We start from the raw sequence: 14,947 nt of genomic DNA on the forward strand, positions 1-14,947 counted from the left end.
GATTACTTGTTGCAGTCCTAGTTATAACTGAGACCACCCTGATGCTAAACACTGTTTTTTGTCTTCTCGTAGTCTTTACTCACCTATTCTGTGTTAATCTTTTGGTTATTACTGTGATAAAAACTATATCTGTATAGATGCCTATGCATCTCTTGAATTAAATGGTCATGTTTTTTCACCACCTTTCTAGTCTTCACAAGGAGGAGGCCACCGCACGTTGTTGTATGGCCATGCCATCCTTCTCAGACACACTCACTCTGGCATGGTGGGTCAAATCTCAATATACACACATGCAAGCCATCACTGGATGAGTATTTTCAGAGAAAATTGACTACAGTGAAATAATCATTTATTCTGTCCATTTTCATTGATTGCCATCTCTTTGCATGATGCAGTACCTCAGCTGTTTGACAACATCAAGGTCACTCACAGACAAGCTGGCCTTTGACGTGGGCTTGCAGGAGGACTCGACAGGTATCTGATTTCTAGTGGATTGTTATCACAAATATACTGAGTGCTTGTAAATATACAAAAGGGAAATCTGAGTTAAAGAAAATCTCTCTCCAGGTGAGGCATGTTGGTGGACAATTCACCCTGCATCCAAGCAGAGATCAGAAGGTGAGAAGGTCAGGGTGGGCGATGATCTCATCCTGGTCAGTGTGTCCTCTGAGAGATATCTGGTAAGGCTCGTCTCTATATAGTCTATAGTGGAGCCTTACAGTTTCACTTGAAACATCTGTCCCATCAACAGCACCTGTCCTATGCCAGCGGAGACCTCATGGTGGACGCTTCTTTCATGCAGACCCTTTGGAACATGAACCCAGTCTGTTCTGGCTGTGAGCTGGCAGAGGGTAAGCTTAAAGCACCAGCGTTTTTTTAAACCCACATTTTGTTTGCCATACAACGTGGGACATTTTATATGCATTAGGGCTGCAGGATTAAAAATCGAATTGCGATTTTTCTAATAGAAATTGCGATTTTAAAATGCTATTTAACCCTGCGGTGCTCCTCGTGTGGCAGTCAAAAATGACCAATGTTTTATTTTTTCAATGAAATGAATGCTCTATATTTTAAATTTGATAATGTTTTTTATTTAATATTTTTTATTTGTAGGGGATTTTATGGTACTAAATTATATTTATGCAGTAGTTATAATCCATTTAATCCATTTATTTAACTTAATGTCATAAACTGTCTATAATGCTTTGGAGCACAGACTTAAGTTTGGTCTCTTTTTAAAGACACTTGGATTATTGCTAAAGTGAAAAAGTTTTTTTTTTGTGAACTTTTAAAAAGTTGTAGAAGTTTATTATTATGAAAAATGCACAAAAATACTATTTTCAATATTTATATGAAATATATATTTTTTTCTAAAACTGCGAGGAAATCAAAGCCATAAATCTAAACAAGTTGTGTTCCAAATTTGAGCTTGATATCTAAAAAAATTAGCTCTCAGTAAGATTTTGCTGGGGCGCAGTACCAAAAGTTTCCATTAGATGAAATTGGCTTCCTATCCATTTTCCAATGCGGTCATTTTTGACTTTTTTTTTTCAGGACCATTTAACCTTTTCAAATCATGCCCATGATTTTTTTTTTTTTTTTTACATAACAAGTGCAAAAACTTTTGTGAAAAAAATGTTTACTTCAAAGAAGTAAAAATTAATATAAAAATTACTAAATAAAAACAAAATAAGAATAAAAATTACAACTGTAAAATTACAATACTAATAGAAATGTCCTAAATGCCTTATTTTCTACAGTTAAACCAATATGCATTATGCAACCAATAACAATATACATTGTTGATCAATTTGAAAAGTGTCTTTACAACAAAGGTGATATATTATTTTGTGATGTTTCCTTGGTTCAGGGTATCTGACTGGAGGGCATGTTCTGCGTCTTTTCCATGGGCACATGGATGAGTGTTTAACAATTCCTGCTGCTGACCAGGGTGACGACCAGAGACGGTGAGATACAAAGCCATATGCTTCTGTATGTAAACACACACAAACAGCTAATCTACACCACAATCAATCTTTTCTTTTATTCAGAAATGCACACTATGAAGGTGGAGCCGTGTGCAGCCATGCCAGATCTCTCTGGAGACTGGAGCCTCTTCGCATTGGGTTGGTGCTATTTCTATACAAGGGAGCCTTAACATGCAAAAAGTTTTTCTCCTTTTGAGCTGATGTTCAATCTCATTGCACACAGTTGGAGTGGTAGCCACATGAAGTGGGGTCAATCCTTCAGGGTGCGTCACATCACAACAGGCAGGTATCTGTGCCTGGATGAAGAGAAAGGACTTCTGCTTGTGGACCCGGAAAAGGCGAATACGAAGAGCTCTGCTTTCTGCTTTCGTGCTTCTAAGGTCTCTATACTGCTCTCAGCTTAATAACTCTCTGGGAGGTTGCTCTTTTGAAAATGTTTTCTAACAATCTTTGATGTTAAAACTTCTTATGTCATCTGACTGAGTAGGAGAAGACCGAGGTGGCTCAGAAACGTGATGTGGAGGGAATGGGGATCCCAGAGATCAAGTACGGAGAGTCCATGTGCTTTTTGCAGCATGTCTCTACCAGCCTGTGGCTCACATATGCCTCGGTGGATGCTAAGTCTGCTCGGCTGGGGCCACTGAAGAGAAAGGTATGAGTTTTAACCTCATGTTTGGGGTCAAAAGTTTGGGGTCTGTATTGCTTGCTTGAAAGAACTTAATACTTTTATTAAGCAAGGATGCATTAAACTGATCAAAGGTGACAGTAAAACATTTACATTGTTTTGTTATAAAAAAATCCTACTTCAAATAAATGCTGTTCTTTTAAACTTTAGAATCCTAAAGAATCCACAAAAATATTAAGCAGCACAACTTTTTAACAATTATAATAATAAGAAATGTTTCTTGAGCTCTAAATGAGCATATTAGAATAATTTCTGAAAATTCAGCTTTGTCATCACGTAAATAAATAAAGTTTTAAAATATATTAAAATAGAAATGGTTATTTTAAATTTTAATAATATTTCACATTATTGTTTTTGCTGTATTTTCTTTATCTTGGTGAGAGTAAGAGACTTTATACTCAAATCTTACAGACCCCAAACTTTTGAACAGTAGTGTAAATTCGCAGACCTAAAACTGCACCATTCACAGATTTGATCAATTCTAATATGTGCGTTTCTATTCCTTAGGCTATACTGCATCAGGAGGGTCACATGGACGATGCTCTGACTGTGGCCCGCTCTCAGACAGCAGAATCCCAGGCTGCTAGGATGATCTACAGCACGGCGGGACTCTTCACTCAGTTTATTAAGTACGTCCACATACAGCTGTAGATCTGGTCTAAAATTGTTATCTTTAAGGATTTCTTGGGGAAAAAAACCCTCTTAAACCAGCCTATCAAAACAGACAAGCCTAAACAGACGTGGTGACCATATCGTCCACTTAGCACCATTAACACTTGTTTAATTTCAAAGGATTTTTTTTATCAAAAAATAATATTTTTTTGTTGATTTGTGTTGTCTTACAGGGGTCTGGACTCTTTGAGTGGAAAGAGTAAATCTCCATCCCCATCTCTGCCTCTAGATGCCATAGTTCTGTCCTTGCAGGATCTCATCTTCTATTTCCGCCCTCCAGAGGAGGAGCTGGAACATGAGGAGAAGCAGACCAAACTGCGGTCTTTAAGGAACCGTCAGAATCTATTTCAAGAGGAGGTTAGAAATGCTTACAAAAATACATGCAAATACATATAAATTGAATTTTATTTATACTAATGAAAATATATTGTCTTTACGTACACTGCATATAACATTTACAAAAACATCCAAACATAATTACCAATGTCTGCTTTGTTGCATAGGGCATGATCACTCTCGTATTGGACTGTGTTGATCGGCTGAATGTCTACAACACTTCGGCCCACTTCTCAGAATTTGCTGGAGAAGATGCAGCTGAGTCCTGGAAAGAGATAGTCAACTTATTTTATGAGCTGCTGGGTATGGCTGTGTTTACTTATCATTGAATCATGTAATACAGACAAGTCTTAACCACAATGGTGCGCTTAATGATTTACTGTTTTCAGTGTTTATTGGAAAATGTAATGCCCCCATTTTTTCCCTCTATAGCATCTCTGATCAGAGGAAACAGGGCAAACTGTGCTTTGTTCTGTGATAATCTTGACTGGCTGGTCAGCAAACTGGATCGTTTAGAGGCATCCTCAGGTAGAAAGCCATAATTTATTTAAAGGGTTATTTCACCCAAAAATGAAAATTATTATTATATTATTATTTCCTCACCCTGAAATGTACTTAAGCCAGTGATTATAATCTATAAATTCATAAATATGGATTTTTTTTTTTTTTACAAAAACACATTGCTTTACTTCAAGGCCTTTATTAACCCCTGGAGCCGTATGGGTTACTTTTATGATGATGGATGTGCTTTTTTGGGCTTCAAAATATTGGTTACCCAAAAATGAAAATTATCCCATAATTTACTCACCCTCAAGTCATCCTAGGTATATATAACTTTCTTCTTTCAGTCAAAAACTGGAGTTATATTTAAAAAAAAATATTATGGCTCTTCCAAGCTTTATAATGGGAGTGAATAGTATCCCTTTAAGACTCGTTTGAGAGTCCACTGAGATTAATTTAAGATTGTTATAAAAATAAAAAAACAGACAATTAATGATAGAATTTAAATGGATTTTGTCACAGGTAAAAAGTAATAGAGCAGTGGTAAATATAATTTAACTTTCTTTCACAATAACTGTTTTATATTTTACTATATTTTTACTATATTTACTATATTAATTCCAGTGATGGCAAAGCTGGATTTTCAGCATCATTACTCCATTCTTCATTGTCACATTCTTCAGAAAACATTCTAATATGCTGATTTGCTGCTCAAGAAACATTTCTTCTTATTATCAGTGTTAAAAACAGTTGTGCTGCTTAATATTTTTGTGGAAACCGTGATTCAGGATTGTTGAATCTAAATATAAATTAAAATGCATTTCAGAAGAACAGGATTTATTTGAAATAGAATAAAAAAACAAGAGAAATCCGCACATGAGAATAAAGCCAAAAAAGCTAAAAAAAACTAATTATTCAAACTAATTTATTATCCAGAGGCCACAAAATGTGCAAAACTGCAAAAAGTGCAATGTGCAAAACGTTTTCGGGATCAACCCTTCATCAGCAACATGATTCCAAGCATTCACCTGTATCCATTTAATAAGCTTATTACCGTAATCATTATTGAAAGCCGGACCTCAAATACTAACACCATAAAGGTAAATAAATATACTCATAATCAATATTATACAACACTTTAAAATTTCAAAAAACATATCATATATAGCATGATTTTCATATTTTCAAAATCCAAGATATCCTATAAGTATACATAGTCATTCTTAATTCTCACAGAAAATAATAAATTAAATATCACAATTGAAATACATAATCTTGAAACCAATAGCTCGACACATGTATATACAGGTGCTGGTCATATAATTAGAATATCGTGAAAACACAATTTTTTTATTGTAAATTATTTTAAAAAATGAAACTTTCATTTATACTAGATTCCCTACATGTAAAGTAAAACATTTCAAAAGTTTTTTTTTTTTTTTTAATTTGTTGATTAGAGCGTACAGCTTATGAAAGTACAAAATCCAGTATCTCAAAATATTAGAATATTTACATTTGAGTTTCATTAAATGACCATCCCTACAGTATAAATTCCGGGTATCTCTTGTTCTTTGAAACCACACTATTGGGGAAGACTGCTGACTTGGCAATGGTCCAGGAGACAATCATTGACACCCTCCACAAAGAGAGTAAGTTACAGATGGTCATTACTGAATGTGGTGGCTGTTTACAGAGTGATGTATCAAAGCATATTAAATGCAAAGTTGACTAGAAGGAAGAAATTGGGTAGGCAAAGGTGCACAAGCAACAGGGATGACCACAAGCTTGAGAATACTGTCAAGTAAAGCCGATTCAAACACTTGGGAGAGCTTCACAATGAGTCAAATGAAGCTGGAGTCAGCGCATCAAGAGTCACCTCACTCAGACATTTTCAGGAAAAGGACTACCAAGCCACTTCTGAAACAGAAACAACATCAGCAGCTTCTTACCTGGGCTAAGGAGAAAAAGAACTGGACAGTGAACAGTGGTCGAAAGTCCTCTTTTCAGATAAAAGTAAATTTTGCATTTCATGTTGAAATCATGGTCCCAGAGTCTGAAGGAAGACTGGAGAGGCACAGAATCCAAGCTGCTTGAAGTCTAGTGTGAAGTTTCTGAAGTCAGTAATGATTTGGGGGGCTGTGTCATCTGCTGGTGTTGGTCCATTGTGTTTTATCAAGTGCAAAGTCAATGCAGCCATCTTCCAGGAGATTTTGGAGCACTTTATGCTTCCATCTGCTGACAAGCTTTATGGAGATGCTGATTTCCTTTTCCAGCAGGACTTTAGCACCTGCCCACAGTGCAAAAACCACTTCCAAGTGGTTTGCTGACCATGATATTACTGTGCTTTATGGGCCAGCCAACATGCCTGATCTCTGAATCTATGGGATATTTTCAAGATATCTGAATCTGATCACTTCCATGCCACACTTCACTGATGCTGTAATTTGTGCTAGGAGCAAGTAATTTGCTGTAATATGTGCTGCCGACCAAGTATTGAGTGTACAAATGAACATACTTTAAAGAACTTGAACTTTTCTGTTTTGAAAATCCATTTTTTGATTGATCTTAGGAAATATTCTAATATTTTGAGATACTGTACGCTCTAATCATCAAAATTAAAAAAAAAAACTTTTGAAATGTTTTACTTTACATCTAGAATCTAGAATATATGAAAGTTTCATTTTTAAAAATAATTTACAATAAAAAAATGAACTTTTTCACGATATTCTAATTATATGACCAGCACCTGTATAAAAAAAAAACATATCAACATGATTGACAATTGAAATACATAATTAAGACATGATCTTGAAGCAAATGATTTAACAAATGTAAATTTACAGAAAAAAAAGAGACATTTGAGAATCAATTCTTCGTTCATACCTAGAGGATATAAGCATTTAAGATCAAAAATCCATTTGCGCTCTCTCTGTAAAAGTTTCCGCCCTATATTACCACCTCTGCGCTCAATTACCACAAAGTTTAAATCCGAATTTAAAATAAATAAATAAATAAACATTTTTGATGTCTGATTTGCTCAATTTAATGTGTCCTTGCTGAATAAAAGTATTAATTTCTTACAAAAAAAATCTTACTAACCCCAAGCTTTTGAACGGTAGAGTATATGTGCATATGTTTAATTGTCAGGCATTCTGGAGGTGCTGTATTGTATCCTTATTGAAAGCCCTGAGGTGCTTAACATCATCCAGGAGAACCACATCAAATCTATCATCGCGCTTTTGGACAAACATGGACGCAATCACAAGGTTGATATCTTTTTGCAATATAGGTTAAAGCTTTACTTTACTGTGTCTTCAATCGGATCTGACCACATGATTTGTTGTGGCTTTTCTTTGTAGGTTCTAGATGTCCTCTGCTCTTTATGTGTTTGTAACGGTGTTGCCGTGAGGTCCAATCAGAATCTGATCACTGAGAATCTGCTTCCAGGCCGTGATCTCCTCCTGCAGACCAATATCATCAATTATGTCACCAGGTCTGTCTCAGTACAACCCAAATTATATATAAGGATACATAAAAGGATATATTTGTTTGGACTCATGTTTGATCTTTTGCAGTATGAGACCCAACATTTTTCTGGGCACGTGTGAAGGCTCTACACAGTATAAGAAGTGGTACTACGAGTTGATCGTAGACCACGTGGAGTCATTCCTGACCGCTCAGGCGTGTCACCTTCGTGTTGGCTGGGCTTTGACGGAGGGCTACAGCCCTACCCTGGAGGAGGAGAGGGATGGGGGAGCAATGGAGTTGGAGATGATCTTTTCTCATACGGCTTTGATGGGCTACATCTGTGGACAGGTGAGGATTACCTTCCTCTGTCTGTTCCAGGACATTGATATCCCACTGAGCTCATTTATAGCATTATGCTCTCATCAGGTCGCGTACCACGTCAGGCGACGTCGCCCAATCAACACATTCTCGCGGCTGAGGATGTAGTGAGCTGCTGTTTGGATCTGAGCGTGCCCAGCATCTCCTTCCGTGTTAATGGACATCCTGTTCAAGGCATGTTCGAGAACTTCAACCTCGATGGTCTGTTTTTCCCTGCGGTCAGCTTCTCAGCTGGGGTCAAGTAAGAGTTGAGTTTTCGACAAATTATGTGTTAAATCTAATAGGGCAAATTCAAAAATGCGTTCCACTTCACAGAGTTCGGTTTCTCCTTGGCGGGCGGCATGGAGACTTCAAATTCCTCCCTCCTCCAGGTTATGCCCCATGCTATGAGGCAGTTCTGCCCAAAGATAGGCTGCGGATTGAGCCTATTAAAGAGTACAAGCATGACTACAATGGTGTCCGGAACCTTCTGGGGCCGACCCAGTCCCTCTCCCACACTGCCTTCACTCCCTGCCCGGTGGACACTGTGCAGGTAGGATTTCATAGAATACAATTAAAAGGCTGTGTAAATAAAGTGACTTGCTGGAATGATTTTGCCATCTAAATTATTTCCACAGATTGTTCTTCCTCCTCACCTAGAGCGTATCAGAGAGAAACTGGCTGAGAACAGCCACGAACTGTGGGCCGTCACTCGAATTGAGCAGGGCTGGACCTATGGACCAGTGAGTCTATGAGTAATTACATAAAATATAATTAAAGGTTATAATGATTATTTTAAAGTGCATCTTTAGCACCACTTTTAACATCTTTAATATATAAATTATGTGTCCTTTTGTTGATATTTTTTCATTATCAGTTCATGCTCAATACTGTCTGTCTGCTTTCCCCATTCTTTCAGTTTCGTGATGACAACAAGAAGTTGCATCCTTGTCTAGTGGACTTCCAGAGCCTTCCGGAGCCTGAGAAGAACTACAACTTGGCAATGTCTGGAGAGACACTGAAGTGAGTGAAATTCTGAGCTTTTATATGTATGTTGCTGTGTGGTTAATTAACCCCTGCTTCTCTGTTTTGTCTCTATAGGACTCTTCTGGCCTTAGGTTGTCACGTAGGCATGGGTGATGAGAAAGCAGAGGAGAACTTGAAGAAGATCAAACTTCCTAAAACGTCAGTATTACAGAATATCCCAATAACCACTAATCATTTAACACTAATAAAGAAGTTTTAATTGCTCTTGTATTAAATTACAAAGTTACAATAGTGTTTGTTTACACTACCATTCAAAAGTTTGCAGTCAGTACGAATTGTTTTTTTTTTTTTTTTTTTTTTTTTGAAAGAAATTAAGATTTTTATTCAGCAAGGACACATGAAATTGTTCAAAATGAGAGTGAAGACTTTTACATTGTTACTAAAGAATTCTATTTCAATTAAATGCTGTTCTTTGAACATTTGAATATTTTTTGAGCACCAAATCAACAAATTAGAATGATTTCTGTAGGATCATGTGACACTGAAGACTGGAGTAATGATGCTGAAAATTCAGCTTTGTCATTACAGGAATAAAATAAATTTTTAAATATATTTTTAAAAAGATATTTTAAATTGTAATGATATTTTACTGTGCTTTTAAACAAATAAATGCAGCCTTTGTGAGCGAAAAAGACTTCTTTTAAAAACATTTTAAAAATCTTGCTGACCTCATACTTTTGGACAGCAGTGAAAAGTGTTGGGTAAAGTTACTTTTAAAAGTAGTAATTTGTGTTGAACTCAGATATAACCCAGATATTTGTTGCAAAATTAAAAGTAATATGTTACTTTACTACTAGTTACATGAAAAAACTAATTTGATTATGTAACCCGTCTTACTACCAATACTGGAAGTGTATGTTAACAACAACAGGTATTGATAAAATAGATAATTTAATGACAAAAGCAAAATAATGTTTAAACTTACAGTAATAATAATAATAATAATAATCATGTCTAAACTTAATTAGTTTCTGTTTAATTCTTAGGTATATGCAAAGTAATGGATACAAACCTGCTCCTCTGGACCTCAACCATGTAAAACTGACACCCAATCAGAACACACTTGTGGAAAGGCTGGCTGAAAATGGACACAATGTCTGGGCTCGAGACCGTGTCCGCCAAGGCTGGACTTACAGCATTGTTCAGGTAGATCTACACTTTGTCACTTTTTAGTAGCACCACAATAAAAACAACAACAATAAATTACAAAAATAAAAAAGTGCAAAAATGCATCCCAGAGAATGTCCCATCCTTAACAGTCTCACATTCATCCATATTCTGAGAGAAGTACTTCTGAAAATATACAATATTAATAAAAATTATATAAAGAAGAAAAATTGAAGATTCTATGAGATTACAATTTCAGCTTCTGTTCTTTCTGCAGAGTTTGCTTCATTTTCTTCTGATTTTGTTCATTTTAGGACATTGTGAACAAGCGCAACCCCCGTCTTGTGCCATACATTCTCCTGGATGAAAAGACGAAAAAGACCAATCGTGACAGTGTGTGTGCCGCAGTACGAACTCTGATTGGCTATGGCTACAATATTGAGCCACCTGACCAGGAAAGCAGTGAGTGTCCATCTAATCATGCACCAAATCAACCTCTTCATATCACTCTGGAAGAATTATACTACAAAGGAGGCTTAAAGTCATCGAATGAGCTTTGTATTTTTTACATTTATTTTTGTATTTCGTATTTTTTAACTTTTACTCACCAAAACCTCTGTAAACATTTATTTTAGGTGGACATGGGGTTGGCAGTGGCCGAAGTGATAAGATCCGTGTGTTCAGGGCAGAGAAATCCTACGCCATGACCCAGGGGAAATGGTACTTTGAGTTTGAGGCTGTGACAGTGGGAGAGATGAGAGTTGGGTGGGCAAGACCAAATGTCCAAGCAGACAGAGAGCTGGGATCAGATGATCTAGCCTATGTCTTCAATGGGTTCAAGGTACTGCAACTTCATTAGCATTATTAATGGCTTCTTTTAGGAAACCTTCCACAAGCGTTATTGCACCAATAAAATTAGACTATGGTCTTTAAGATATTCATAAGAAGATTGACAAGTATTAGTTTTGCTTAGCATCACAACACCAAAGTATACAGTATATTGTCATTCACTACCGTTCAAATGTTCAGGGTCAGTTGGAAATTTTAAAATATTTTTGAAAGAAGTCTTTTATGCTCACCAACACTGCTTTTATTTGATCAAAAATACAGTAAAACAGTAATATTGTGAAATTTTATTACAATTTAAAATAACTGTTTTCTATTTTAATATGTTTTAACATGAAATTTATTCCTGTGAAGGCAAAGCTGAATTGTCAGCAGCCATTACTCCAGTCTCCAGTGTCACATGATCCTTCAGAAATCATCCTAATATGCTGATTTGCTGCTTAAGAAACATTTCTTATTATTATCAGTGTTGAAAATGGATGTGCTGTGTAATATTTTTTGTGGAAATGTTTTTTTCCAGATTTTTTTTTTTTTTTTTTTTTTTAGAAAAATTTCAGAAGAACAGCATTTAAAAAAAATAAAAAAAATTGTAACATTATAAATGTGTTCATTGTTACTTTTGATAATTTTAATGCAGAGTACAATTTCTTTCTTTCTTTCTTTCTTTTTTTTTTTTTTTTTGTTTAAATCGAAACAGTACTGTATAATAACATCATTTCCTGATTTTTACCCATAGGCTCAGCGTTGGCACATAGGGAATGAGCCATTTGGCCGTCAGTGGCAGTCTGGTGACGTGGTGGGCTGCATGATCGACCTGACGGAGCAGAACATCATGTTTACTCTGAATGGAGAGATGCTCATCAGTGACTCTGGATCTGAAATGGCCTTCAAAGACATTGAGATCGGAGAAGGTGAGAGTCACAAAGAGGATTGATATTGAGATATCAGTTGCTGTGACATTTAATAATATGTCTGTTCTCCTGACCAGGGTTCATCCCTGTATGCAGTCTGGGTTTGTCCCAGGTGGGCCGTATAAACCTCGGGCAGAATGTGAGCAGCCTGCGTTACTTCACAATCTGTGGCCTGCAGGAAGGTTTCGAGCCCTTTGCTATCAACATGAAGAGAGATATTACCATGTGGTTCAGCAAAAGCTTGCCCCAGTTTGTGCCTGTACCAACAGACCACCCTCATATTGAGGTAAAAACACACTGAAAATGCCTTATAGAAAGTACAAAAATAACATGTCTCAGGCCTCTTTCTACTTTGATTGCTTCAATAGGTGTCCCGTGTAGATGGAACGGTGGATAGCGCCCCCTGTCTGAAACTGACTCATAGGACGTTTGGATCTCAGAATGCCAACACGGACCTTCTGTTCTTTAGACTCAGCATGCCCATAGAATTTCACGAATCCTTCAAGGTGCCAGTGGGAGCTTCACCCCTCACCCGAACCCTCACTATCCCTGAGGACGAGGCTCTTGAGATAGATCCCGAATCTGAGTTTGAACTCCTGAAGAAGTCAGCCACTCGTAAGGAGCAAGATGAGAAAGAAAAAGAGCCTTCCGTCCCTAAAGAGATTCCTGGCAGCAACCAGGGTGAAAACGAGAAGGACACCACCACAGAGAAGAGCAAAAAGAGAGGGTGAGAGAAGATAGATGCGAGATTTTACATATACAATCTTGTCTTCTGATTCAGAAATGACAAAATATCTTTGATTTCCAGGTTTTTTTCCAAGGCGAAGAAGGCAGCGTTCACTCCACCACCAGTGGTTCCAACAGTGCCTCGTCTGATGGAGGACGTTGTCCCGGATGATCGAGACGATGCTGATATTATCTCAAACACAACAACCGTATGGATGAAATTTGAAAGATTTTCCCTTACTAAATATCTGTGTAACACTTGCAGAATTTCATCTAAATTATATGTTGTTGCATGACAGTGTTGTAAAGAAAATCCTCCTTTTCATCCCACCAGTATTATTATTCAGTCCGAGTATTTGCCGGACAGGAGCCCAGTGGAGTATGGGTAGGCTGGGTCACTCCTGACTACCACCAGTACGACCCACACTTTGATCTGGGTAAAGTCAGAAATGTAACTGTTACGGTTGGGGACGATAAAGGCAACATTCATGACAGGTAACACTTCATACTGCTACATATTTTAGTGCATTTTCCTCCATAATATGACTACTAGAGTAAGGACACAGGCTTAACTTTAGCCATTTTTTATCCTGAAATTCTTAATAAGCCACTTTACACATTTCAGCACGTTTAAACTCATTTTTTTGCCTTCCTCAGTGTAAAACGCAGCAACTGCTACATGGTGTGGGGAGGAGAGTTCAGCAGCTCGCAGCAAACACGCATCAGCCAGGAGGACTTCGTAATTGGCTGCTTGGTGGACCTGGACACAGGACTGATGACCTTTACAGCCAATGGGAAAGAGATCAATGCTTTCTACCAGGTGAGACAAAGTGGCCAAAGTGAATTAGGTTTCACTTGTTTCCTCTAACTGAAAAGTACATAAGGAACTAGGTAAGTTTGCAGTAGATTTTTACATTTTGTGATTTAAAAATGTGAGTGGAAAAAGTAAATATTGTGTTGTGGGTGGTTGCCAGGGTGTTGCCATGACAGGGGGGGGTCGATATTAAAAGCACCAGTCAGTATGTTGTGTGGCCACCAGTCACCCTCATGGACTGGACCAAATTTGCCAGTTCTTGGGTCTCTTTAGTATCCTAAGTTATTGGAACTGTAATCTTAACTGTCTACCACCTGCAAACTGTTAATAAGGACTTATAAGGACTGTACCACAGGTGCATGTGCAATAATTGTTAATGGTTCTGTAAACAAGCATTAAAAAACAATGTTTAAACCATTTCCTATAAATATCTGTAAAGCTTATTTGGATTTTACAAAATTATCTTTAAAATACACTATCCTGGAAAAGGAATGTAACTTTTTTGCTGAATTTATATATGCTTCTATCTAATAGCTATTTTGCAGCACTTTTTTTACAGGCCTAAAAAGTATAACAACCTACAAACAAAACTTTAAAACAAATAATATATAATATATGTATTTATTTTTTTTTATATTTATTTAGCTCATCCAACTAATGAGCAATTATGTAAACTAATAATACATCAAATAATTAATGGTCACAAGATTGATTGTGTAAGCCAGTTTTTAATAGCTGTATTGAATTGTTTCTATTCTGTTTGTCTTTTAAGTTATTATGTATTAATATTATAAATTGATGCCAATATTTACATAATATGAAAAGGGATGAAAACATTTGACATGTTTAATTTCCTAAAAGAAATAAAAAATAATGACCACAATTTATGTACATTTAATGTGATGATAAGCTTTTTTTTGTTGTTGTTTCAGGTGGAACCCAACACTAAGCTCTTCCCTGCTGTGTTTTGTTTGCCATCAAGCCAAAACATGTTACAGGTGGAACTCGGCAAACTAAAGGTCACTATAGCAGTGCAAAAGTTGCTTTTTTCGGTTGTTTTTGTGCAAACATTGTAAAAATGAGATCATATAGATCATATTCTACTTTTTCCACACTTTATCCAGAACATTATGCCCATCTCTGCGGCCATGTTCCGCAGTGACCATAAGAACCCAGTCCCTCAGTGTCCTCCCAGGCTAGATGTCCAGATGTTGACACCTGTCATATGGAGCCGGATGCCTAATCACTTTTTGTCCCCTGAAACTGGCCGCGTGAGTGAGAGGCAGGGCTGGAAGGTGCAATGCATGGAACCTCTCGTTATGATGGCGTTGCACATTCCAGAAGAAAGCAGGTATTACATTAGCATGGAAATATTACCTGCTTAGTTCATTAGAAATGAGAAAAACTTTCCTTGATCTTTTGAAATCAAACAATTCAGTGTACAATGAAAACAACAATGTAACTTTGAATAAACAAGTGGCTGAATTTG

At 36.8% G+C, this 14,947-nt stretch overlaps 1 protein-coding gene across 1 annotated transcript in view; it reads left to right on the forward strand.

The window, feature by feature from the left end:
- Positions 1 to 14,947, forward strand: part of ryr1a (ryanodine receptor 1a (skeletal)) — a 61,504-nt gene that overhangs the window by 6,304 nt on the left and 40,253 nt on the right. Inside the window, 32 exon segments of the mRNA XM_048180843.1 lie at positions 191 to 265; positions 396 to 474; positions 568 to 680; positions 752 to 851; positions 1,871 to 1,967; positions 2,052 to 2,126; positions 2,212 to 2,368; positions 2,476 to 2,640; positions 3,181 to 3,302; positions 3,519 to 3,702; positions 3,849 to 3,984; positions 4,114 to 4,209; positions 7,330 to 7,448; positions 7,542 to 7,675; positions 7,758 to 7,903; positions 7,906 to 7,998; positions 8,077 to 8,269; positions 8,344 to 8,560; positions 8,646 to 8,750; positions 8,927 to 9,030; positions 9,109 to 9,192; positions 10,041 to 10,200; positions 10,476 to 10,623; positions 10,797 to 11,002; positions 11,744 to 11,918; positions 11,996 to 12,204; positions 12,287 to 12,645; positions 12,727 to 12,853; positions 12,979 to 13,139; positions 13,302 to 13,464; positions 14,391 to 14,477; positions 14,583 to 14,809. Of these exon segments, the coding sequence (XP_048036800.1) occupies positions 191 to 265; positions 396 to 474; positions 568 to 680; positions 752 to 851; positions 1,871 to 1,967; positions 2,052 to 2,126; positions 2,212 to 2,368; positions 2,476 to 2,640; positions 3,181 to 3,302; positions 3,519 to 3,702; positions 3,849 to 3,984; positions 4,114 to 4,209; positions 7,330 to 7,448; positions 7,542 to 7,675; positions 7,758 to 7,903; positions 7,906 to 7,998; positions 8,077 to 8,269; positions 8,344 to 8,560; positions 8,646 to 8,750; positions 8,927 to 9,030; positions 9,109 to 9,192; positions 10,041 to 10,200; positions 10,476 to 10,623; positions 10,797 to 11,002; positions 11,744 to 11,918; positions 11,996 to 12,204; positions 12,287 to 12,645; positions 12,727 to 12,853; positions 12,979 to 13,139; positions 13,302 to 13,464; positions 14,391 to 14,477; positions 14,583 to 14,809 (4,616 nt within the window).

Source organism: Megalobrama amblycephala, linkage group LG2 (assembly GCF_018812025.1).
Source record: "Megalobrama amblycephala isolate DHTTF-2021 linkage group LG2, ASM1881202v1, whole genome shotgun sequence".
In the NCBI taxonomy this organism is placed as follows: domain Eukaryota; kingdom Metazoa; phylum Chordata; class Actinopteri; order Cypriniformes; family Xenocyprididae; genus Megalobrama; species Megalobrama amblycephala.